The 25,890-nt window shown below is 38.9% G+C and overlaps 1 protein-coding gene across 1 annotated transcript; it reads right to left on the bottom strand.

The window, feature by feature from the left end:
- Positions 1 to 201: 201 nt before the first annotated feature.
- RHBDD1 (rhomboid domain containing 1) lies at positions 202 to 25,170 on the bottom strand. Its single transcript, XM_054282701.1, has 7 exons — positions 25,097 to 25,170; positions 18,879 to 19,398; positions 17,482 to 17,614; positions 14,202 to 14,290; positions 12,239 to 12,289; positions 7,722 to 7,844; positions 202 to 1,992 (listed from the first exon to the last, which is right to left on the bottom strand). Exons 2-7 carry the CDS (start codon positions 19,309 to 19,311, stop codon positions 1,880 to 1,882), a joined length of 942 nt encoding a protein of 313 aa, XP_054138676.1. The 5' UTR covers positions 19,312 to 19,398; positions 25,097 to 25,170; the 3' UTR covers positions 202 to 1,879.
- Between the last annotated feature and the right edge of the window lie 720 nt (positions 25,171 to 25,890).

The following is a 25,890-nucleotide window of genomic DNA, read 5'->3' as shown; positions in this document are numbered from 1 at the left end:
AAGAAAAATATCAGTTTAGCACACACAGTATGTTACACTGCAACTTTTGACCAGAGCATTAAAGGATTTCTGAGGAACCAATGCTACATTCTTCTCATTTACATCTGATTATTACCTGCTGAGAAAAGTATACAGGTTTTTGAGACTGATTTTCAGTGAACATAAAAAAGTTGGCCTTCTATAAAATGTCTGCTGTTTAATCTACAGCTATTGCATATATACAAAATCAACCAAGCCCAAGAACACACCAGAAATCAGCATTCTGTCTGTACCTGGATTCCCACTGCAGTTGTGCCTGTTGTGTCCCAAAACCTCGAGCCCAAAGTCTGCATCCTGATATTGTGCTTTTCCCAGCAAACAGGAGCTTCCCTTACATACACTAGCTACAAACAGAAAGGGCAGGTACTATTTATTTAAAGAACGCAGTACAAAATTTCCTTTCAGGATATTTTTCTGTATGAAATATACAGCACTGTTTTTTATATTAAAAAAATAACCTCATAGAAAAGTAGACTTCATAAAGCACAGGTTGGTGAAACCCTTGAACTGCTTATCTAATCCTCACTCCTTCAGTGCTGATGAGGAGAATCCAACAGGTCTGTGTCAAAAGCCAATAACCAAATTATTCTTCTGCAATCACACCTCTCTGCAACAGATTTACAGGAACATCCCCAAGTTCTTTCATTCTGAGGATAAAATGCCTGGACAAGGAGTGATTTTCATGGTGAAACTGTAACCAAAGCCCTCGAGGTTCATCAGTTAACATTAAGAGGCAGCAGTGCCATAGAGAGGACAGACTTATGTGGAGGGTGTGCCCAGTAGGACAACTGAGCTCTCAGGTCTCCTGTCAACTCCTCTGGCTGGGTAAGGAAATTCTCAAAAATGAAGAAGTCAAGGTAGCCTGTGTTTAGGTGTGATCTCCACAAGTCTACAAACTCTCAGCTCTGAGATTGGTCTTCAACCAAGATAAATATTGAGAAATAGTGGAATTTTTAAAGCTGCATGAACAGCATATACAAAAGAAAATTTCCAAGCCTTCTTAGAAAGGGAAACAGATACTTTAAAAATATTAGTAAATAAATATATGCTTTGTATGGCATAGCCACCTACCTTTACAGAAAACTCCTAATAAATTATTTCAGCTCTGTAAAGAGCAGTAGTTTTTGATTTAAAACAAATATTAAGAAAGGCTTTAGGAAAACATAAGTAGTAACCACTCAGTTTTATCTCATCCAAGTTCTAGATAATATGGTGTGAGGAAGACTGCAACACTGAAGTTTGTATTGAAAAATTCCTTGGTAAGGACAGCAGGGGAAGGATAGCTGCAAATATTTGTCTGCTCAAGAGCTTAAGCCTAGATTCACATAACCCAGCTACTGTCATCAAACCAATCTTTTCAAGTGTCATTTAATATGGTAATCCCAAAAAATAAACTGATCATCAGAGATAACTGAGAAAGGTTTGTAAGGAAAAATTGCATAGTTTTAAAGTTACATACAAAATGTAACATTTCAGTTGCAATGGATGAAGAAAACCTGTTGTCTGAGAACATCAGCAGTCAAGAAGCCGAGGAATTCTTAAAGCTATACAAAATAATTTAAGGAAAAAAAGACAGTTTGGAAAAACCATCAGTCTTCTTCCATTTAAGGTGCATTAAGATGGAGATGGCCAAAGATCACATATTCATTCCTATCTCACATGTTTTTATTCAAGTTCCAACTTTGAATCTGAACTCAAAAAATCCTATGCAGTTTTGCAACAAGTAGTAAAAATAATGGAAAAATATTATAAATTATTCTGTAAATTACAGATTACAAATAAATCTGTAAATATTTTGGTAAGCCTGAATAGCACTTTACATCAACACCTGCCAACTTCATCATCTGTCAAACCTACGAAGCCTTCGCCTTCTCATGTCCTCTTCTGAGTTCTCAGGTGGAAACCAAAACCCATAAGGTCGCTGCTCATGATTGTGTGTTCCTCCACCAACATCTACAAGACACAATGAAAAACAACTGTTATTTTGGTCTGTAATAGGAGAAAAATGCACATACATCCTGTAAGCCAAAGCGTCACAACACAAAGGAGACAGGGAATTGAATGTTTTCAATTCTGATGGTTTCAGGGCAATTACAATGTCCAGAAACTGCTCTGAAAAACAGTCAAATAAAAAGAAAAACCAAAACCAGAAAACTCCCCCAAACAATAAAGCTACCACCACCCAAAAAACCACCCCAACCCAACAAGAAAACCAAACCAAACAACAAACCACAACAAAAAGAACATGTAACAAATATTAACCAGTTAAGAATAACAAGTATTTACAAGTATTCACATTTTTCACGATCCCTGCTTTACACAGCAAACTCCAGAATGTTAAACTATTTCAGTGTCCTCAGCAGTTGTTTCTGGTACAAGCAGCTTTTGTGTTTGCTTTTAGTACTGAGTCCAACATGTGCAGCCCCACAGCAGATGCACACGCAGCTCCCACCCCCGGCTGGCAGCAGTTCCACAAGGGAAGGCCACGCGGCAGCCCAACCATTCCAAGTGTAAGCAAAATCATCTGAGCAGCAGGAGCACACCCAGCCCCACAGCTCTGGGCCTGGCAGCCCGAGGAGCCAGGACTGGCCCTTGCAGCAGCTCTCCAGAACTCACATGGAGGCACCCGGCAAGGAACAACCAAGGCTTGGTTACACACAGCAGCTCGGCTGAGGGGCTCTGGGAAACAACCACAGCCTGCCTCCTGAGCACAACGACAGTGTCAAGGACAAGCACATTTGCTTTAAAGGAAATAAAACCTTTGTAACATTCAGCATTTCTTGAGCTTTCACCTGGCCACATAGGGTTAAAACTGCATCATAATGCTGTAATTTAATAACTGATTTTTAAATAATCATAATTCAACTACTTGCATTTTTTAAAAAATTCTTTCCAGTAGTGAAATTGTCAACTAAATAACAAAGTTTGTTATAAAAACATTTATTTTTCTATACAGCATCCCAAGTTAATTTTTATTTAAGAAAACAGATACCACTCACACAGTTAAGACAATTCTTTGTATAGTCCCCATAAAATATGCTCAACACTTCAAATATACATGTGCTTTAATAATCACTAGTAATAGAATGAAGTGCTATAAAAAAAGATGAAAAATGCACTTTTATATATTGACCCAAAAATAGAAGGCTACACAATATATTTTGACAAGCTTTAGGTTGAAGAAAAGATTTTTTTTTACATCAAACAATATGGTGAACAGCAAAGTCTGGATGTCTTAAACAAATGTATTTGTATCTGCATGTAGATATTTAAATTATCCTGTTACCTAAAATAGTTCCCTGACACCTTTTTTCTTTTAATTACTGCAGAAATATTAATGAAATCACACCTTCATCTTATCAAAATATTTATAAGCCACAGTATTCAGAAATGGTAATTAGGCCACTGCTACTACTGAAACACCACCTGACATCTGTGCAAGAAACCAACACAGGCTTTTCAACACATCAGCAAAAGCAAATTAAAGACTAATGGAATCTAAGACTGCATTCAAAGGACATGGAAAACTGCAACAACACTGGGTGATAGACAACACCAAAGGATATAGTACAACAAACTTAGAACAAAACATTAACCCTTCCATGGCATATTTTACAAATCTATTGTGAACTAGAACCACATTCTGTGAATACAGAAGACTGAGACCGCCATCCCTACCCTGTCATTCTGTGTAGGAGTTTCTTTTGTTACTTAAGTTCACAATTAAAGCACTCTGGAGCAGAAGAAAAATGCTGTAATTGCAACAGATGTAACTACACTGGTATTAATGCAATGCCACAGAAGTGTTACATTAAACATTCTCACTTGATTTTTCCTCTTCTCTGAAGTTATGACCTTATTTTTAGGTTAGATAACATGATTTGGAAGATAGTCTCTGTAAGAGTCAGGAGGAATATATGAAGCTACCAAACTGAAATATGCAATTAGGTCTGATAAGAGGAGTGTAGCAAATAAATAGCAGAGGTATCACAAAGCAGTATGCCTGTATTTTTTGTCATGTCAGCTTTAGTTGTGTTAAAGAACAATCTAGAAGCATTTTCAGTATCGCCATCTGTCCTGGCATTACTGAGTGTGGTATCCATACAAGGACCAAACTACACAAATACTTAAATACCCATACAAAGAACAGACACTTCTCATTTCTACAAATCTGTTACTCTGGAGAGGCTTTGCTCTAGAAGATAATGAGGTGATTTCTTTTGAACTCAGCAAGGACCACACAGTTAACCAAAACAGAGAACTCTGATCTGGATATTTGATCAAAGGTCATTACAATTTCCAACACTTGCTTGGCTTTCATTTTTACCAGTTTTATATAAATTGTCTCCTCCATAAATAGTATAGCCCTGCTAAATATGTTATAACCACAGAATATTATTAAAGCTTACCAACCAGCACTTGGGTGTGCTACAGATCACATACAGTGCAATATATTGAACACCTGACTTGCCTTGCTTTTTAATGCAAAACCATCAATGTTTAAAGTGCTCTATTTAAGAAAATGGGACTTCTCTTAGTTTATAAACATTCAATTTTTTTTTTCCACAGAAGCAATGACGTTGGAAAAGACCTTTGAGATCATGGAGTCCAGCCTATGACCCAACACCCCTTGTCAGGCAGACTCTGGCACTGACACCACATCCAGCCTTTTCTTAAACATCTCCAGGGACAGGGACTCCACAGCCTCCCTGCACAGCTCATTCCAAGGTATTTTTGATACATTTGGAGGTAGAAGCAGCAAACTGGAAGGTAGCAAGAAGCCAGAGTCAAAAGCCCAGTGTTGCTTTACTCATTTCATCTCTTCCAGCCAATGAATAGTGAAGCCTTTAGGTCTAATCAAACTCACTTGTGATTCACTGAGTTGTACAGAGAATTTTAAGGAGAGGCAGGCATTTTTTCCTCTTTTCATACTTTAGCAGGACTAGGAGGCTTCCAGAAAGAGCTGAGACACACAAAACATAGCAACCTTTTCACTGTTTTGTGTTTCACTAGAAGTCAGACAGAAACTACAACTGAATAAAAAATATAAAATGGCAAAACTGCTTTTATTTTTTCCTGTCCTTCCCTCTGCAAAATGCAGACATGCTATACAGTCTGAGAGCTTTGGCTTTTGGTACTTATCACTGCCCCATTTTTTCCTGCTCAGCTCCAAGCAGACCACATTCATTAGCCTTTGCTATTGTTTCTAGCACAGCCCTTTCAGTTTCTGTCAATGTATGAAAATTTTGTCATGCTACGAAGCAAGCTATTCATCCTGTCAATATGTCTCATCTACAGACTTGAACATAAACTGGTGAAGAAGACTGATGGAATTAACTACTGTTTCTGTGCTATGCTTTGGAACAGCTGACAAATGAAAAATCAAATTAGCAGGGAAGTAGCTGAGGGTAATGAGTTTAGAAGGAAAGTAACATACAATGAATCCAGACATAGCTGGATTGTAACAAGAGCAAGCCAGAACAATCTTGAACAGTCTCTGTCTCTCTCTTGTTTTTAAAAGAAGATGGTAAAATTGAGAAATACACAAAACCATTCCCTCTACAAAAGTCTGATAATTTGTTTTGGTTAGGAGAGGAAATGGCTAAAGACAATCTTTAATCCATTCATACTTAAAATAAACTCTTTTTGAAGTAACAATTTGTTAAAAGCACACTGGTAACATTTTTAACCCTGACTCTAAACCTAACCCAAACCCTGGGGATGCCTTTAGCAGCTGCAGTGTGCCTGGAACTCTGGGCTTTGTGGTTTTCAATACCCTAATCCTAGGTGTAACCCTAATCCTAGGCACTAAACTCAGCCTGGGCCTAAGGCTGTTTGCAAGGAAAAAGCTTTGCAGCCCCAGCTTCTCGGTGTCACCCTCCAGCTGCCCCTGCCACCCTCAGCTTCTCTGTGTGTCACCCACTGTCCCCTCTCCCTGCTCCTCCCTCAAGCCCCCACAGTGCCCCTCAGCCTCTGTCATGCCCTGAAAGGACCCTAAAAAACCCTATCAATTCCCTAAAAAAGCCCTAGTTTTCAAAGTGTCCTAAACACCTCACAAAAACCTAAAGATAGCCTCAGAATACACTAAAAATACCCTTCTTTTAAAAAGTCCCTAAACACCCCTAAAAATCCCTAAATAGTCTTAAAAGACCTCTAAGAATACCCCAAATAGCTTCAAAATGCCCTGATAAAAAAGCCTAAAAAATTCCCTCAAAAACCCTAGAAATACCCTAGTCCTAAAAATGTTCTCCATAGACCCTCAATGCCCTAAAAACTTTTAAACAGCCCTAAAAAAGCCCCAAGGATACCCAAAAACATTCCTAACAACTCCAATTAGCAGTAAGACAGCCCTTAAAACACCCTAAAATAATTCTTTTAAAACTCTGAAAAAACCCTAAAGGTATCCTAAACATTCCCAGAGAATTCCTAAAAAACTCCTGCAAAAAACCCCCTTAAAATATCCTAAAAATCCTTGAAAAAAAATATATATAATAAGAGAGCCCTAAATTAATTGTGGTACCTGCTATTACAACCTATTTCAAATTATTTAATGTAATTTTTTGTCATGTTAAGTACCTGTTTCATCATCTATGTAATTGCAAGAATCCCTGAATGTTCACACTTTAGGGAAAACATCATGTTCAAAGGATAGTGCTCATTCAAGCTAATTATTTTTCAAACTAACTGACAGGGAAGAACATCCTAATTGCCCATTAGTACAGTAAATTTCATCTCTTCCTTTGTGTCCCTGAAACAGGTGTGATCAGTGACATGCTCTGGATTATGTTCTTTGTGAAACAAGACATCTGCCTATAGGCAAACTGAACCTTTACACAGCTTCTTTAAGGAAGTATTTTAAGAGCTCAAATCTTAGGTCTCGCTTGTCCCAACTAAAAAGTGTTCCAGCAGGAGGAGAAAGAAGTGCAAAATAAAGCAAGATCCCTACAGATGTGATCACACCAAATTCTACTGGAAACAATATATGATGGTACCTTTTCATGCTTCACTTGCCTGTGAGGCTTACAAACCACAACCAGCACTGGAACCAGGCACTAGCAGAGTGTTAGAAATGCTGCTTTTGGCAGGGAAGCCTAAAGAGAAATTTGGTTCCACAGCAATCTGCTAGTGAGGTACTAGTGAAATTCATTCTTGTGTTTCACCAAAGGACATTCCCAAAAAAACACATTCCCTCTGATAGCACAAAACTTACCTTTGTTCAAAACCACAAGGAGATTAAAAATACATCTTACCTGGAGTGTTGGAGATTATTTAAGGCTACAAATGAAAGTTGCAGATGTTTCAAAGTCATACATGTAAGCTTTTAAAGTGCATACTGTCTACTTATTTATATTATAATCTTATCACTTATTCATATTCCGTTTTCTTGATAATTTCAAAAAACTCCACAAAAATGGCTCATTCTTTCAAGTAACATCTCAAAATGCTTAATATTAAAAAGATTTTTTCTCAAACTCAATGTTAAAGCTTATGCAAAATATCATCTTAAAAAGATAGTAAAATAGACAATATCCTTTACAATAAAGCTCATTTTATATCAATTGCTTCCCAAAATTACAAGGTATGTCCAAAAATAAGTCATGAGGAATACATCTTATTTCCCTCCTAAGTCCCTTTCAGTATGAATCATAACTTAAGAGATAAAAATGCAATAAAATTCCTACCTCTTTCATTAAGACTGTTTAGCACTGCCCTTTCAAGCTGTTCCTCTTCAGTGAGCCCACCTGTATAATCAAAGTAGCTCCTTGGAGCTCTGTATTGATAATCTGGATAATAGCCATAATACTCTGTAAAACAAATCAAAAAATAAAATCAATTGCTGCTACTCAGCAAGTGTGAAATCAGATATTATCTTCCTGCTATCTTTCTTCCACAAATTGTTTTAATTTGGGAAAGAAAAGAATTATTAGGGTTCAATTACTTATACAATATATGCCATAAATTAACTTCTAATTTACAAAGCCACAGCATAGTAACAGGAGGAAAAAAAAAAGAGAAAAAAGATGCACCAAACATCTCAGTAAGTGAATTGCTATTACTAAGAAGTTTCAGACAGAAATTGAAAGACAGTTTTGCTCATCTCCTTTTAACATTTAGTTGTCAATATTTGGAGACCTTACTGCTATCACCAGAACACAAACCTGGTACTGTTCAGGCTTTTTCTCCCCACCTCTCTTCCCCTTTCCCCCAGGGCCCATAAAACAATGTCATCATAAATTCCAGTCATCTTTGGACCCAGAGAAGTCACAGGAAAAGACTCCTGCAAATTCCTGCAGTGCTGTACAGAGCTCCTGCTGTGCTCTGGCACAGACCCCATCAGTGTCCCTCTCACTGCTGACAAACCTCCCTGGCCTTTGCACAGCTGGCCAAAACCAAGCACAGGCCATCACCCACCCAAACACATGGGAGTCAAAAGGAAAAAATTCCTTGGCTGGAGAATTGAGCAACACTCTCTTCCTGCTAACAACACAATCTTGACTGAGCACAGAAAACCTAAGCTGAGAAAAATTATGGAAAAAAGTGACACTTTTCAACTGAGGAAAACTATGGAGAAAAGTTCAGTTTTCCTATTCAATTTCTGTATTTTCAAAATACAAAGCTTTTGTGATGTGTTCATTTCCAGAGAGCTGAACAAGGGATCTTGAAGAACCAAAGTACACAAAGGTTGCCAGTTTCTTCCAGCTGAGAGAAAATTATACAAAGGTTTTTCAAAATGAGAAAAGTGGAAATATTTTTGTATTAAACAAGTACAGCAGGGCATTTCCTTTTTCTTCAGATAATCAGCATCAACAATAGCCTTATGATCTTTCATTGGTTCTATCAATTCCAGGTGAAATTCGTGAAGTTTCTGTTGTTAATAACAAATACAGATGACAAAGTGAGGAGAAATAAATAATTTCTATTTAAAAATTATTTTGCTAAAGAAAAAGATCCCAAGCTCTAGAATCTTTAGTCAAATAAAACCAGCAATACTCTGTCTTGAAAGTTATACAGAAAAAGCAGGAAAAACTGAAGAAAAGCGTAACTGCACAAAGTTCTACACAGAATTATATATATTCCTCTGTATTTGCAAATATCCCCACATTGACTTTACATAGACATGTACACATACACAAAAACACACACATTCTGTTTTTTTCCAATTCTTTCTTGTCTTGGAACACAACTGGCATTGGAAGATTTCTCCTACACCTGCAGTGAAATCTCACTGAGGGACAGCATTTAGCTGTTATGTCTGTACACTCCCCTCATTCTCCTCTGTTTTATGTTAATCTGAATCAACATTTTCTCAGCTATAAATTTCTTTTCTGAAGGTTTCAAAACTTCATGCATGAAGAGGGTAAAAATCCTGCTACTAAAAGCATTAAATTATCTGATGAAAGCAAAAAGATGCTGTATTTTAGGTTTGTTCTATTGCTGTAGTTTTTTCTATGTTTATGTTTCACATTGCCAGAAAGTTGTAAGTGCTCAAAAAGTTGTAATCTTTTATTTTAAAATGAGACACAATTTGGTAACATTGACATGTTCAAGGTGTTCTATTAATCAAAATAAATGTCCTAATCCTTTATTCATGAACTGCACTTAGAGAAAACCTAATTCAGCTACTAAATACTAAATGTGCTAAAATTACACTTAAAACCTTTTTTCTTTCAAAGCTGTTTCCTTGTGCTGTTTCATAAAATCTACTCTGACCACAGCTTCATCTATTTTTCTACTTAAATTGGTATTTAAAGGCACACAGTAATAAATCAGCAATGCCAGAAAGTGAAAAACTAATCAAGATATGCATCATTAGCCTATGACACTAGAGAGAGTTTTCTTCATTCACAGATGGCCAAATTTATTCCATATATCATACACCAAGCAAAAGGTTAAATCTTCCATTAAGACTTCTGCAAATAGGATGAAAGACAATTACAAAGTATGTGAACAGGGAATGAACACAACAAATATCTATTTTCTTAACTGCAGTTGTAAGTCATTTCTGACAAACGAATTTGGTACAAAGAAAAAATTAAATGGTTACATCTAAAGGCAAATTTGGAGGACAGGATAATTCAGGTTGACTCTCTCCATCTCCCCTTTGTCCAAAAGAACTCAAAGTAATAGCATTTGAGGACTGCTCAAAACACACAAAAAAATCCCAGACTTCCTTGTTGCCAGCATACCACAGCTTTTTTTTCCCTCCCCATCATGGCAGATCTACTACATGAAATCTCTTCCATTTTCCCTACTTGAAAAGAACTGGAAAAGCAAACAGAAAGGGCTGTTGAGAATCTCTCTGCTGCTCCTCCCCAAGGGTGGTCTCATACACCCACCCAAGCTCCCAGCAGCTGCTGTTTATACAGGGGCTGTAACAGATCACAGAGTTGAAATGTCAAGTACAAATTCTGATCTTCATTAGCTATTAAAGGACTTTTTCTAATATAAACCTTTTGAGTTTCCACCCACCCTGCTGTTCTGGGATACTGGAGGAAGGCTCAGTGTCTGTGAGCAGCTCCTGTACCTGGATGAGCCCCTTGCCCTGGGCTGGGACTGCCAGCCATGGCAACAGGTCACTTGTGCTGTCACTTGTGCTGTCACTTGTGCTTGCTGCACACGCTGCCTTCACCTCTCATTTCACTTCTCAGTAGTAATTGTTTTATTTCTTTACTGGCCTTTAGATCAAATGTTTTTTGACCTGACAGTAAATGAGAGTAATGAAAATCCTGGGTAAATATACTTTTGAAAGTTGGAACAATCCCTGTTGCTGAAGAAAGCAGACTAAGATCTTTTGTTCAGGAATTACAAAACAGATGTTCCAAAAATACTTAAGGGCCCAGAATCCTACTTGTGGGAACTATTTAATGTAACAATAAAATTGGAGATAGATCATGGAAGACAAAGTCCATCAGGGAGAATAAAAGTAGCTATAAACTTGGCTCAAAGTAAGCACATCTCAATTATAAAAGACTACACAAAATAAAAACCCCTGCCTGACAAAACATCAGAGAACAGTAAGAATGATCAAACGTGTGAACTAGTTTTCTTATAAGCAACCAGACAGACTTCAACTTTCTGAAAGGAGGGGAAATATAGCCATTGTGAGTACAGGACTGAAGCCTGAAAAACCACTAAGGAAAGAAGTACATAAAGAATGAAGGTTTAGTCTCCCTCCCCAAAGAAGAATTAACGTGCATCAAATGAAATTAGCAGTTAGCAGGTTCAAGCCAAACTAAAAAATGACAGATTCTAAAGCAGGAACCACACTGTGAATATTTTCTGATGATGTAGGTGTTAAAAGTGTTCATGTTGATTCAAAGAGCTTTTGACAACTTGATGGAAGAAGGATCTACCACAGGCTATTAAAGACAAAATCCTCCCATAAAACTTTCTGCTGAGAACATCTTTAAGCCACTGCACACTGGCAGATATTTGAGAGAGTTATCACTCTGCATTTATCCTGCTCTTCCAGCAGATGCCTAGGAAAGAGCATAAATCACTGCAGGAGGTAAGAGATGCCAGGCTATGCATCCCTTAGCTCACATCCCACACCCAGAGCCCTTCTCCCAGCCTCTCCTGGCCCCCATAGACAAGGACTCCACCTATTATTGCTGTACACTCCACAGGCAATGATTCAGTGCTCTGCAGGAGAGGTGAATCAAACGAGCTCCACTCAGTGCCACCATTCCAGCCATCCATCTATAAACTGCAGATGGCCTAAATTCAGTCTGCTGAGGAGGGGCTTTCTGCACATAAATTACTTCTTTTACAGAGAGGGCTCAAAGGAAGAAGATCCTTGTTAGAAGGGAAAAACCACCCTAGAATGGAACAGATAAATTTGCCAGATGAGGGCATATTTACCAAGGTCCAAAAGGCTGCTTTCAGTAGACACAATTTCCCCACTGCTACACCTTGTGCAAAAGGGATGATATTTCCCTGAGGTAGCATTTTAGGAAGTCATGACCTTAATTTGAGGCTTAAGCCTCTAGTACAAAATCCATCCTCACACTTGCCTGAAGAGGAAAGGTGAGACATGCCCAGAGAAGTAATATACATTTAGCAAATATATGTGTGCAGAATATTTTGTATACTCTGTATGTTTCCATTCACATAGCTCTCCTATAGGTTTTCTAATCATTAGCAGAAACTTTTTTTAAAGCTGGAGTAAGTTTTTGGTTAAGTGGACAAGAGTACTTACCTGAATAGTAGTCCCTTGGCCTGTCAGGCTCAGTGAAGAAAGAAATGCCAGCTAAATAAAAGAATAATGCATATACTGTTAGAATTATCATATTTTCTTTATAGAATACAAAATTCAAATTTAAAGTACCCCTTCTTTAAGAGTTTGTTTCATAAGATACAGGCAGGAAATCAGTCATGGGTATCTGTTTTGGCATCTGTGAGAGAATATACTGTTGCAAGCTTGTATGCTCCAGATTTTATAGTAGAGTGCCATGTTCAAGCAACACATCCATGTAGACTAGAAAAAGAGCAAAGCAACCCACTATGTTCTCCCAGAACACATAATGAACACTTTCTTTACTGAGAGTATTCATTAGTAACAATGTTTAATGCACAGCAAACCGAGGACTGGAGCAACACTGCATTATTCCTGCTTTGCTAAATAGGAGAAAAAAAAATGCCTGTGTGCTCAACACTGCTTCCTGCAGCTGTCAGTCACACAGAACCTGCACAGCAGCCAGGGCAGGGTTCACTGGCAGTACTGTGGGGTTATCCCTGAATCCCAGTGTTGTCATCTTATTGCAGGGGTTCCATACTGTTCTCTCCCTATCACAAGTTCCATACCTTCTTGGTGTTTCTCCTGTGCAGCTCCTCAGAGCACTGCCTCTTTCTTCTTCACAAAGCAGCCAACTGACTCCAGCTCCCTTCTCAAGCAGCCAACCCACTCTTTTACAGCACTCTTCTTCTCATTGGTTGCAGCTGTGGCCTGTTAAAGTCAGGCCTGTTCCTAATCTTTGATAATTGGCCCAGCTACCACTCCTTAGGGGTAAGATTACTTTCTACACTATCTTTATTAAATTCTATGCCCCCTACATCCCAGAGAAATTGATTGGAAGGGACCTCAGAAGGTCCCCAGTCCATCTCCAAGCAGAGCAGGGTTAGTGAGGGGATCAGAGGTTACCCAGGCAGGGCTGCATCTTGCCAAGCCCAAGGTGGAGCCCCTGAAGCTGCCCTGGCAGCTGAGCTGATGCCTGTTCCATAGTGATCAGGCAGGTCCCTGTGGCACAGCATCATGCAAGGTTAACCTTTAACTAACAGGACACCTGATGCCTGTTCCTGCAGCAAGGCAGGAAAGCTGATGCTCTGGTGTCATTTCCCTTCCAGCTGCTGACCATACATGACCTACAGAATATCCCCAAGTGGTCAAAGCCCCAGAGACAGCACACACATCTCAACAATTAATTCCCCACTGTACAAACACCATATCCATGTTCAATTTGATGGAACACTCATGAATAAAGTACTCAACCTATCAAGCAGTCAGACAAAAAAAGCCAACTATTCTGCCAACCAACCCCAGCACAGCTGCTGTGTTGGGGCTTAGACTTCCAATTAAAACACTGACATCTATGGGACTGTTCATTTAAAAGTTTGCAGGGCTGTATTTAAAACAATTTTTAAGACTAAAGATGTCTAAAGTTATAATATTTTTTAGAAAATAATTATTACTGCAATATGAAAAGCTGTAATAACACATTGTTGGAAAGCTTGAGAAATCCAGCAACCATTTCTTAAGCATCCCATCACCTTTTTCAAACCAGAGACTCCTATTAGAATCAATATGACAGCACAAATCAAGATGGAAACATTTTGTTCTGACATATGCTTAAGGCTCCACCACATTTCACTTGAAGTAACATTTTCATTGAAAGATTATACTCTAAATAAATACTTAAAAAGAAGAGTAAAAGATACTCTTCTAAGTAAAAATATCTGAAAGTCACATTTAGTCTTAATTGTTCTTATCCATATTTAAGAAAAAACCTGAATGTTTTATTCTGCATCCACTTGAATAAAATAAGCACATCTTGAATTGTCTAAAAACTTGCTGGAATGGGCTGAATTTCTATGGAAGGCTTGTTGAATTTTAAAAATAAAAGTGTTCCTTATGCAGATTTTGTAAATTCAACAAAATGATGTACCTGCACAGGCTCTCATGATCTTTTTCAGAGGTCCCATAGTGTACATCAATCCAACAAGAATCCCTGACAGATGCCCAGCAAAAGAAGTCCTAGAAAATAAAAAAAATTTGTGAGTAATGGAGACTTTTTTGGTAGGGATACAGAAGGGAGAGTGTAGAACTGGTTGTAAAGATAAAGTCTCTGAGACATCCCAAAGAAAGTCCCTGAGTGAGCCCAAGCACAGAGACATTACTTGCCTGCAAGGTTATAATGCCAAGTCTTCTTTCTTTGTAACTACCTTAAAATTGGGAGTTACACAGTTACAGAAAAGAATTTAACAAATATCCTGAGAAAGCTAATTGCAGAGGTCATTTTAGCTGCTATAGAATATGATTCCCTAAAAGCATTTAAAGACTTACCAAAGGAGTAAACTGGTTTTAAGCTTTAGAAAAGTGACTTACATTGTAATGTCTGGGTAGATCTTACCAAAACCATGCACACTTCTGAGTGAAAGCACAAACACAATACTTTCTACTGCACGATCCATGCAATCCTACAATTAGTGTAAAAGAAGCATGAATGCAGATCCACTGCAATCTTTGTAATACACTTTCTTCAAAATTAAAAGAACAATTGAATTGCTGAGATCCAAATTCTTTTCTATGCATACCAACAATTTCTTTAAAAAATATCATTACTATTTGTATACAGAAGGAAAAGGCTCTGACTCTTTTGAGAAATCAAACCAGAATAACATGTTTACAGTGAACAAGATTTGCTCAAATAATTGACATAGATTGACATAGCTTAAGAGAAAATCTGAATTCAAGCAGGTGTAAACACTAGCTGCAAATTTTTCACCTCTTACCAAGTTACAGGGGCCAATACACTAAACATTAAAATTTCCTCATATGTGCAATTAGAAATAACTCATTTATACTGATTGTCAAAAAATTTAAATAACATGAGCTAAAATTAGCTTTTTTTACCCTTTATAAAGTAGAAATGAAACCTCTGTTTAATGCACCAAGTGTAAAGTTTGCATCAATTTTTACATTCAGGTCAGTGATCTACAGGAGTTTTACAGATGATGGCACAAGCACTCAAGCCAAGCCACCTTCTCGGCATCAGTGGTAAAAGGAGACAGGAAAATGCACGTGTCACTAGAGGGAGGTAAAGATCACATCTAAATTCACTCTTTTGCCACCTACTTAACCTCAAACTCGTATCCTGCCATGGGGAGCTGCAGTTCTCTCTTGGTAAAAACCAACAACTCTCCAGAGAGTAACACATAAATGCTGATGTGAAAACTTACAGATAAAAGGTAGTTACCAAAATAAAGTATCTATAAGGAAGTAATTTTCCAAACAGATTTTTCTGGAACAGATTTTCCAAATTTATGAAAAATGCATGCCTGACTTGGAAAATGTCTAACCTCAGAAAATTAAAAATATTTAGAAATCACCTACTCTAGAAATCACCAACATTATAGTGGTTCACCTAAGCCTTAAGATATCTGCTCAATTCTGGAAGAAGCACAGATGAAACAGAAGGTAGCTTTTCACACGTCTCTTCTTCCATTAAACAAATAATCCCAAATTATCATCAATACATCTCAATATCCTTTATGGAAGGTGAAGATTAGAAGGATACTGAATGCACTTTAAATTTTTTCCAAAACAAAAACATAAATGAGAAAGAAAATAATAAGATGTCAGTAAACTTCTAAACCCTCTCCCAGCACACAAAAGCAGGGCCAAATTTATTGCCTAAGCTTTCTAACTGGGCAGAATTCTGCCTCAATTACTGACCTCTTATCTATTCAAAATTAAATTATGCAATTTAGTTTATAAAAGGAACCAGTTAAACATAGACTTCAAATATTATAACGTGCCCTGAGCACACAGACGAGCATGTAAGAGCAATGCTGTGAGAGATACAATTGCTCTGGTTCATTGCAAGGCAGTAGGCAGTTACTAATTAAACATATGTTCCAGGATATGAATTTCTGGAGATCACTACTTGTTTTCTGTAGCCCCCACTACCATTTAAGTGCTGTGAAATTGCCCTCTGTAGAGGTCACTGTAAAGGTTTAGATGAGGCAGCAATCTAAACTGCCATGAAATTATGAAATTTTTTCTTATATTGTTTTGGACTTTCTATCCATTCTCTACCCAAAGATACTTCTGAAAAAGGACAGCACACAATGATTGAATTCATGTTTTTCCTCTACCATAAACAGTAGGATACGGTTTTACTTCATACATAATGCCCTTCCACTATTCTTTAATTAAAAACAGTATTGTTAAACATATCACCAAATAAAACCTATGTTCAGCTAAAACAGCGGTTTATGCATTTCAGAAAAAAGTTTTTAATGCACTGAAAGCTTTATTTTTATATTTGTAGCCGTGCCATGCAGCTCACAAACAAATCTGCATTTGGGCAGAGCACTCTTCTGTCTTTAATCCTCACTGCAGTTAATTGAGCAGCCAGGCATAAAGCCATAAAACCAGTGCTCAACCCAAGCAATATCTGAATTCTCCTTCTAGAGAAGGAAATGTTCTATCAGCTGTATCATAGTACCTGACAAGGAATATCTCAGTATTGCTGAGCTCTTTTTTTTTAATCTTTCTGAAAAAGGGAAATTGTACATAAACTGTGATTTGATAGTTCATAGGTTTTGTGTCTGTACTTTGCATATATTCAGCAACGTGATTCACAGTTACAAAATACTACATAGGAAAATTACTCACTTGCAAACAGGACTTAAAAAATCAACTGCAAAGAAGAACAAGGTTCTCCCAGAGGTAAGGGCAGATGGACTGTGCTGGCACAGAGCACCCAGGGAAACTGAGGGAGATGACTAGCAGCACTGCAGGACAGTGACACTGACAGTGACAGAACTGGCAGAATACTGGATGATATTCTGATGATAAATCAGAGGAGTGACTAAGCCAGAGGGGTCTAGAACAGCAATGGCAAGCAAAGAGTGCAATGCTGCTCAGCTAATGAAGCCCTGGCACTGTGGTGGAGCAGTTTAGGTACCTCATTGAAAAGGCTCAGCCCTTTTCCTTGCTCATCAACTTTTGTTATCTTCCCTCAAATACTCAAATACACCTGCTGGGAACAGTATTTCAGGTTTTTAATTTGAGATGCACTCAAAACAGAGGGTTTGAAGGAAAAAGCAGACTGCAGGCCCAACACTGCACTGGGATACCAGCTAACACTACTCACACCTCAAACTACTCCAGACAGCACAAATCTCCTCTCCTTTCCTTGAAATACCAGATGCACTTACCCTGGGGAGATGAAATGAATAGCCAGCAGCTCCACCCAACATGCATATTTACTGGATATGGGCAATCCAAAGACACTGCTCACTCTTCCTGGGTTGTAATGGTTGTTCAGAACTTTCAAAGCAAACAAGACTCCTGCAAACAAGAAGAAATCACATGAAGACAGAAATACTTGTGCACAAATAATAAAGAAATGCAAACAATTTGAAGTACCATGCAGTTTCAAAGCACCATGAAGCATATTGCTGCATGCCAGAGCAGCTCTGTTCTTTCAGTGATACTTTTCAGTGACTTAAAAAAAAAGGATACAAAAACTGCATATTTGTATAACAGCCAAATCTAAGCTGGTTTTTAATGTGCCTGCTCACTGTAGCTATTCAGGTATTCAAAACAATACAAACATTTAAAATGGGAGTTCTATTGAAATAATTGACAAAATTAGTGAACTCAAAAACATGTTCTGTGACTTGAGAAAAGCCACTACTGAAAACAAGACAAACAAATATGTGTAAAGCTCAACAGTAGGTTCAAATTCTGAATTAATGGAAAATCATCTTACACATACTCCAGAATCACTTGTTTCTGCAAAAAAAAAGTAGATAAATCACCTTTAATCACAATAAATAGTATTAATTTCTAACTGACTGCTATTGTTTTATCATGCAACTGCCAGCCAATATGATGGAATGAACTCAGAGAACTTATTGGAAGTGTTAATGAAAAAGTCCCTCTCAAGAGAAAGCTCACAGTGGTCTGAGGAACTTTCTTAAAGGCTGAGAAAGAAGGCTTGCCTTCTAAGGTTAGGTCCCAAGGACAGCAAGGAAATACCCTACTTATCTAGAAATGCAGGGCTACTTTTCTACTTGATTACAGATTTTTTTAAAGAGAAGAAATTTATTGACTTGAAAATTATCTGCTAAAGGAGGAGACAAGACCATTACTGAAGGAAGAGGACCAAAATCAGGTGTCTGGATGCTGCTAGCAGAAGCAGATCTAGGGGAGTCTCTCCAAAGAGAGGCATGAGTAATTCTAAACTGACAGGCTTTTCTAGAAGCCACCTAAGGAGCATTCTTGAAATGCTTATACAACATCTGAAAATTAAGAGTTCAGACTTCAATTAACCAGCAATATTAAACAGAAAACACAATTTTCCAAGGATGATATTTTCATGCTCTCATGTAAAGTTCCTGCTGCTCATAAGAACAGAAACTGAATTACTTTTATGTTCATGCCCATAGTACATGCTTGAAATTTAAAAATAGGATAAGCATACTGATGTGACACTCATACATATATACAGATGTACACCTCTTCTGTTTCTGCAATTAACAGTTCTTGTTATATAGCAAATATACAGATTCATTTTACGTATGTAAATTGGACAAACCCTGTGTCTTACCTGAAAAACCTACGCCACAATTCATTTCATAGGAAGGATCATCCAGAATTATCACAAGCAGGACTTCCAGCACCATGTAAACTACTCCAATCAGTACTGAAAATACTGCAATTATGTAGGCAAACCATATGCTCTTCAGCTTTCTTTCCAGCATTATGCCCTTCCAGAGCATGGAAATCATGTTATAATACAAGTGCCAATCATCTGCATGGTGGAAAGGAGAAAGCAGCAAACGCTGCCAGTTCTTTTTGTGGACAGCTTCATTTACACTGAGACACACTTCAGAGAGCGGCCTCAAAGGATTCAGAAAGAGAAAAATATTCAGCACAAGTACCCCAAGGGTAACAGAAGGAATGTTCTGGAGCCCAACTTGAGAAATTTGATAAAGCAGCAAAAGCAGTCCAGCACTGACTCCTCTTTGCCTTCGTTCCATGGTTACTTCTTCATTCAACGAAATGCGATGATTATTTCAATTTCCAGTCTTTTGTTCAATTTTGAAACCATACAAGTTTTGGAAATTCTGAAAGAAAAAAGATAACTTGTTACACACATACTGCAGTGTTTTGAAGCTCACCGCTGTTTTTGTAAGTTTCTAAACACAAAAAAATTCATCAAGGTAATCAGCTGAGACCTTTGATATATCAGAACAAAAATTCAAGTGAGGAAAAGAAATCAGAATTTGTAAACTGATACAAAACAGAAATAAAAGAGATTTATACAGGCAATCCAGACAAGCATTGAGAGAAAAAGCAGTCTGCAACCTCTGTTTCACATCCTTCCACAGGCTGTACTCAATCCATTAAAATGCTTGGGTATTCTGGACATGTTTTCATTAATTCCGATTCAGTCAGAATAATTAAGATTACAGGAAGGAAAGCAGTTCAAAATTCTTCTCTAGAGCCTCAGTTTCCAGGATCCCTATTTTTGCCACATATTTAATTTTTTTTAATGACCATTTTTCCAACTTTTACAAATATTCAAAACAAGCTAAGCTTGAAAACTAAAAGTCACAATTTTGACAAAAGGAAGAACAGAGACACAGCTAAGTACTCCTAGATGCAATTTGAAAATTGTTACTCCTTTCCTAGGGATGAGAATAAAGAGTTTAGTTTAGAAGTAAGTGATGGAGAAAAGAAAACTATAGGGGGAAATCATATACAAAACCAGCATAAAAAAATTTAAGAGTTGTAACAAAACTTTCATCTTTGCTTTATTTATGCCAGAAAACCCCAGGAGATTAAAGAGGGCTACAGAAACAGATCTGGCTAGAAACAGATTTACTCTGACAGGGACTGAAAGAGAGGGGAGGGAGGAAGCTACACTGGGTAAGAGGGGCTGTGAGCGTGGAACCACCTGTGGAAGACAGGAAGAGAGCCAGGATTCAGAACCAGACCCAGCTTGGCCAGTCCTGCTTCACCTCTGAGAACTCTGCAAGGTGCCCCAGCCACAGCACAGCCTCTCCTCCCCTCCAGGGTGTCCCTTCTTGCAGAACTACTGGAGACACAACACATTATTCCATGTGTGAGTATCAGTTATGTAGAACCAGCAAAATACAATTCCTCTTAAAACTCTGCCACCAGCTTTCAAATGAAACCACCTGAAATAATGAGATATATACAAAACTCTCATTTCAACACCACATTACCTTCTTTTTTACTAAACACAGTTGAAGTTAATTTACTAATCTTTTTATTTAAATACCTTTCCAATCAATACAAAATTATTCCTCTTCAACATTTTCATTAGATAAACAAGCAATAATCTAGTTCTTCTAGAGGACAGCTCAAGTTGCAAAATTTAACCTTCCCCATTACGTCTGTTAGGATTTACTAATTTCACATTTCTACAGACCACTGCCACGCCTGCAAACACTTCACTAAATATGTTTATTCAGGTATTCAGAGTATTCTCGATAATTTGATTGGGTTGCATTCCACAAAGTGAGTGAGCAGATGGAAAATCAAAAGCATCTCTGGATGATGTTACCCTGTACCAGCAAAAGGACCTGGGAGACCTGCACAGGGTGGAACATCAAGGACAACCTGCTAGGGGCCAGGCCAGGCCACCTTCTCTGCTTATCCTGAAGTAAGGGAAGCACACACTTCCATGCCAGTTCACACACAGAATTAACTAATGCCACTTCTTATAATTAAGTATTTTTTTGTCTCTGTATTTCTGTTTAAATCATATTTATGCTTATTATAGCAATTTGAGAGAAGAAAAAACCAAATTGGCTGTGGTTTTTTATCCTGAAAACGACTGCAGTAAACCAGAATGCATGTAAAATGTATTTACTACATTACAATGAAACTGACAACAGTTTTCCCACGTTATTATTTTGGAAATGGTAAATAATGCCTAAACCTTGTCCAAAACAGAGTGAAAACAACAGAAACATACCAGGCCTCTTGAACATGTAACTTCCTACACTGGTGCCTTCTAAAACCAGTGTTAAATGATCACAATTTAACTGCAGAGACCGCAGCTGTAGCCCTGTAGCCCTCACAAAGCTCAAATGAACCAACCTGTTAAGCTGCATTACCAAAACAATAGTTAATCCCAAGTTTAATCAATGTCACTCTGTTTTTCCACACTAGCTCTGATATCAGGTACACCAACACCCCCCAATATTCTAATAATGTTCTGCCCAGACCTCTGGCTTTTCTTGTACCACACACCTTTTTCACCACAAAACAGTGGACACAAAAACTGTTAAAATTTAAAAGTGAACATCCTTTAAATGCAAGTTATGAGGAAACATCAAAATCTTGCCATCCCACATTGTTCAAATTGTTAAACAGTCTTATGTTTCAAAGTTCCCATCTCTGCTCCTGATACCCTTAAATTCCCAACTGAAGTACTTTCAACACCCATGTACCTAAGAAAAGAAACCTCATCCAGCACATAGCCAGACAATAATCATGCAACAGGACTGGGAATGATCTCCATCATGATTTCAGCAGTGCTGGTTATCATAAACCATTCCCCTTACTGGGAGCAACCAAAAATGTCAGCCAAAACACATTTGTGTTTGAGGCAAAGGGAAAAAGATCCCAGCAAGAGAACAGGAGGTATCTGAGAGCCTCCTTAATGCAGCTCCCTTAAAACATACAGAGCCTTCAGCTGTTTGAACATTGCTCCTCAGCCTCTACTGTTCATTACAACTCTAATGAGGCTTGAAACAATGAAGCACTTTTTTCCTTCTCCTTTTTTTTTTTGAAAATATGCCACCTACTTCAAAATGTACAAATTTCCAGGACAGACTTGAAACAGACATTTGTCTCACATCCAGGCTGCCACGTGGCTGCATTTTTTGTCACCTACTCAAGATAAATGTCTGAACTAAATATTCTTGGAATTTGTTTGTTTGTTTCATACTAAACAAGTAAAAGCATTTAAACTTATTTTTACTGTGACAAACCTCCTCACTCACTTGGCAACCATAAAATATTATGACTTCACATTACTAAAAAAATAATGTAATAAAGTAAATATTTTAGTAAATATCAGTTAAAATGAAATGTTCTACCACATTTTCCTATAGCTGTAATTTGAATTTAGAGGAAGAGAATCCCCCTGTGCCCTTGCTCCCCTTAAAACAAACATAACTACCCTGAAATTTTGATTTATGTTTATGCAAAACAAAAGTACACTCTGGAAAAAAACTTGTGCACTCAGCCTACATGTTGAGATTAGAGCTAGACCAGTGTGCAAACCACCTGAACCATCTGAGTGTCAGATCCCAGGCACAAAGCATCCCACGATGCAGAGAAGCCCCAACAGGCCCACGGCCCTGTCTGTGAGGACACAGTCTCAGGACACAAAGGCTTCTCCAGGTACAGCAGAACCAAATCAGAGCTTTTAGGGCAAAAGAGGAGGCAAAGGAAGCAGGAGCCCACTGTAAACACTCTGACTGTGGCCCCCAGCTTTGGAAAGAGGTGGGGAAAATGCCTAACAGAAAGAACAACCAATGCAAGGAAAAATAAACTAAAAAATTGAAACACAATGAATCATCCTGTTTATATTGAATAAGTATGCAAGGAGAAGGTCAGCCACAAGCTGTCAGCTACAATCAGCTTTGAAATGTCCAGTCACCTACACAGCTCATAGCATAGACAAGGTCCTGACTTAATTATAAAATTAATTACTTCATAAAGAACAACTTCTGGATTAATCAGATGTGCCTTTAAAGGGCTTTCCTTCACAAAGGAATACTGAATGGTGAACTCAAAAGACACAGCACTTCACAATTTGGTAACAGAAGTCAAACATCTGTAATAAAAATGTTTTAAAACAATTTAAACTCCTTTACTGAGACAATTCAATGTTAAATATCAGCCTTCAATGACTTCATAAATGGCTATATCACAGGCTTTTTTTATTATGCAACATTTTAAATTTCATTCAAAGTTTTCTGTGAGAATAAAGAAGTTCTTCTGCCTCTTCTATCTGCTTCAGCATGAAAACTGAAAATCTTTTATAGCCTTTTTAATCCTCTTGGGTACCACTAAAGGAGGAAGTCCTTAACAAAATAAGCTTTGTAACTAAAAACTTCACCTTAAAACCGAAAATTGTGTTCTGAAGGGTGCAACAATTACTGTTCACAAGAAAATATACACATGTTAAACAATACATGCCAAGAATCATTTTAGCCACCTTATCCCAAAATAAATGAGACAGCTTTCACAGGAAAGAACCCAAGGGACTAGGTCAAATCTCTCTCATAACAGACAGTAATTAGGAACTGCCTTTCAAAACACCAGGATACATCTACACTAATTGAAGTTGGAGAAGTGAAATAGTCATCAATATTTAATATCACTGTACTTATAAAGGTAAGAGGATGTCACACTTAAAATAAAAATACATCAAAACAACAGTGAACTTCAGATTAGGCCGGAGCTGAGTTTTAACTTCACAGATATTTAACTCAGGGCCAGGGATTTGGGGTTTGTTGGGTTTTTTTCCCCCACTCAATTGCAATAGTTGTGTACAATGTTAAAACTGGGTAATCATACTAGAAGAGCATCCTCCTTTATCTGCAGAACTTTTTAATATTATGAAAAATTAAACCATCAAAGATTGCCTGACTCCACTACAGAAGTGTGAAGCACAACAGCTCTCACAATTCTGGCATTCCTTGGTAGCTTTGAGGGACAATTTGCCTGCAGTGTGTAAGAGACAGGAAGAACAGGAAAGGAAGGAAAGGAAGAACAGGAATTTTCTAAAGAAATCCACTTTAAAATAATACTGGTTAAATAAACAATTCAGAAGCACATGCTTCCTAGTATTAGCGTTATACTGCTGTTGTCAACGCCTCCAATCTATGTCAACAAAAAGCAGTTCCAGGAAGAACATCACTGTGCTATTTCAGGAAATCGAACCAGCTCAGGTATTGTTAATTACATTTCACAGACACCTGAATTACTCAGACTCGGCGTTTAACAACTGCGAGGCTTACCAAATGCAGACAAGATACACTTGCCTTTGCTTCTTCTCCGATACAGCTGCAAGTTATTTGCAGTTTGGGGGGGGGGGGGGGGGGGGAGGGTAGGTTTTTTTGTTTTGTAGTATTAACAAAGAAAGGGATATAGCTGCGGCGAGTTATTAGTTTTGTTAAGAAGTTGTTTCTAGAATTTACAAAAAACACCACTGAGGAAAAGGGGGCGAACGAAAGCAGTAAGGCCACACTGGGGCGGTGTGAGGAGCCCACCATGAGCAGCTGTGGCTGCGGATAAGCCCCGCTGCTCCCGACACCTGGCTCCTCCCGCCACCACAGCGCTCCAGGAGCCGAGTCCACGGGCACGACGCTGGGAGTGTGTATGAAGATAATGGCTGCGAAACCGTGAAATATCGGCGATCCGACTTCTCAGGCCGCTTCGGCTCCGTCATTCTCACCGCCACCACTCCTTGCAGCGGCGGGAAGGAGCGAAGCGCGGCGGAGGGAAACCTCCTACAGAGCGCAGCTTCAGGGCAGCTCACCCAGCCCAGCCCCGCTTGTCGGGGCTTGCACAGGGCCCCCCTCAGCAGGGCGGCGCTCCCCGGGTGTGGCCGCGCCCCTCACGGCCGGGGGACCGCTCTCCGCCGGGAGGCGGCGGCAAAGGCAAGACAGGAGGAGGGCAGGAGAGCGGAATAAGGGAGCACGGCAGGAGGAGCCGCGCAGGGCCGGGGAGGAGGTGGCGACAGCGGCTCCGGCATCCCCCCGCCCCTGCACTCACGTTCTCCGGCGGCGGCAGACCCGGAACCTCGCGCCGCCCCGCGTGACCCGCGGCCGCCACTCCGCGGCGAGGGGCGCGGCCCCGGCCCCGGCCCCGCCCGGGGAACGCACCGCGCATGCGCAGAGACCGCCCCGCCGCCAGGGGCGCTGTGCGCGGGCGGGCTGAGGGCGGAGCGCGGAGCTGAGGCGGCCGCTCGGGACGGGTATTGGCCGCTGGCACTGCCCACTATTAAAATATATAATCGCCTTGCCTTTGAGAGCGTTTTACTGCACATGCAAAACAGTAACTAGTTCTGTAAGTTTAATAGTTCGAGGACTTTTTTTTTCCCCCAAGCGTTAAAAGCAATTAGATGAAGACACTGCAGAATCGCAGAATCAACAAGGTTGGCAAAGACCTCTGAGATCATTAAACCCAACCTACGACTGAATACTGCCGTGTTAAACAGACCATGGCACTCAGTGCCACGTCCAGTCTTTTCCTGAACACCTCCAGAGGCAGTGACTCCACCTGGGCAGCCCATTCCACTGTCTAATCACCCTTTCTTTGAAGAATTTCATCCTAATGTCTAACCTAAACCACCCCTGGTGCAGCTAAAGACTGCATTAGTTTCACTTTTGTAGAGTACTAGTCACTGCCGTCACTGTATTATTTCCCAGATTTGACACAGATATCCAGACTCTGAGCTTTTTTATTAATATTCAGTAGGGAATACACTGGGCAAATTCTAAGTGCCTGAAATAATAGGTTCTCATATAAATGTCAGCGAGCTGATGGTGCAAATATGTGACTAGAAA

This window comes from Melozone crissalis, unplaced genomic scaffold, assembly GCF_028551555.1.
Source record: "Melozone crissalis strain CALT ecotype California unplaced genomic scaffold, PUWL_Pcris_2 ptg000034l_1, whole genome shotgun sequence".
Classification (NCBI taxonomy): Eukaryota; Metazoa; Chordata; class Aves; order Passeriformes; family Passerellidae; genus Melozone; species Melozone crissalis.
Note: the sequence above shows the minus strand (reverse complement) of the source record. Positions and strands in the feature narration are given on the sequence as shown.

Excerpts from the sequence above, each read along its gene's own strand:
- RHBDD1 (XM_054282701.1), bottom strand. The coding sequence starts at position 19,311 with ATGGAACGAAGGCAAAGAGGAGTCAGTGCTGGACTGCTTTTGCTGCTT. Across the intron at positions 17,615-18,878 it reads TTGTGGCGTAGGTTTTTCAG|GAGTCTTGTTTGCTTTGAAA; the intron begins GTAAGACACAGG and ends TCTTGTTTGCAG. Across the intron at positions 14,291-17,481 it reads ATTCATTTCATCTCCCCAGG|GACTTCTTTTGCTGGGCATC; the intron begins GTAAGTGCATCT and ends TTTATTTTCTAG.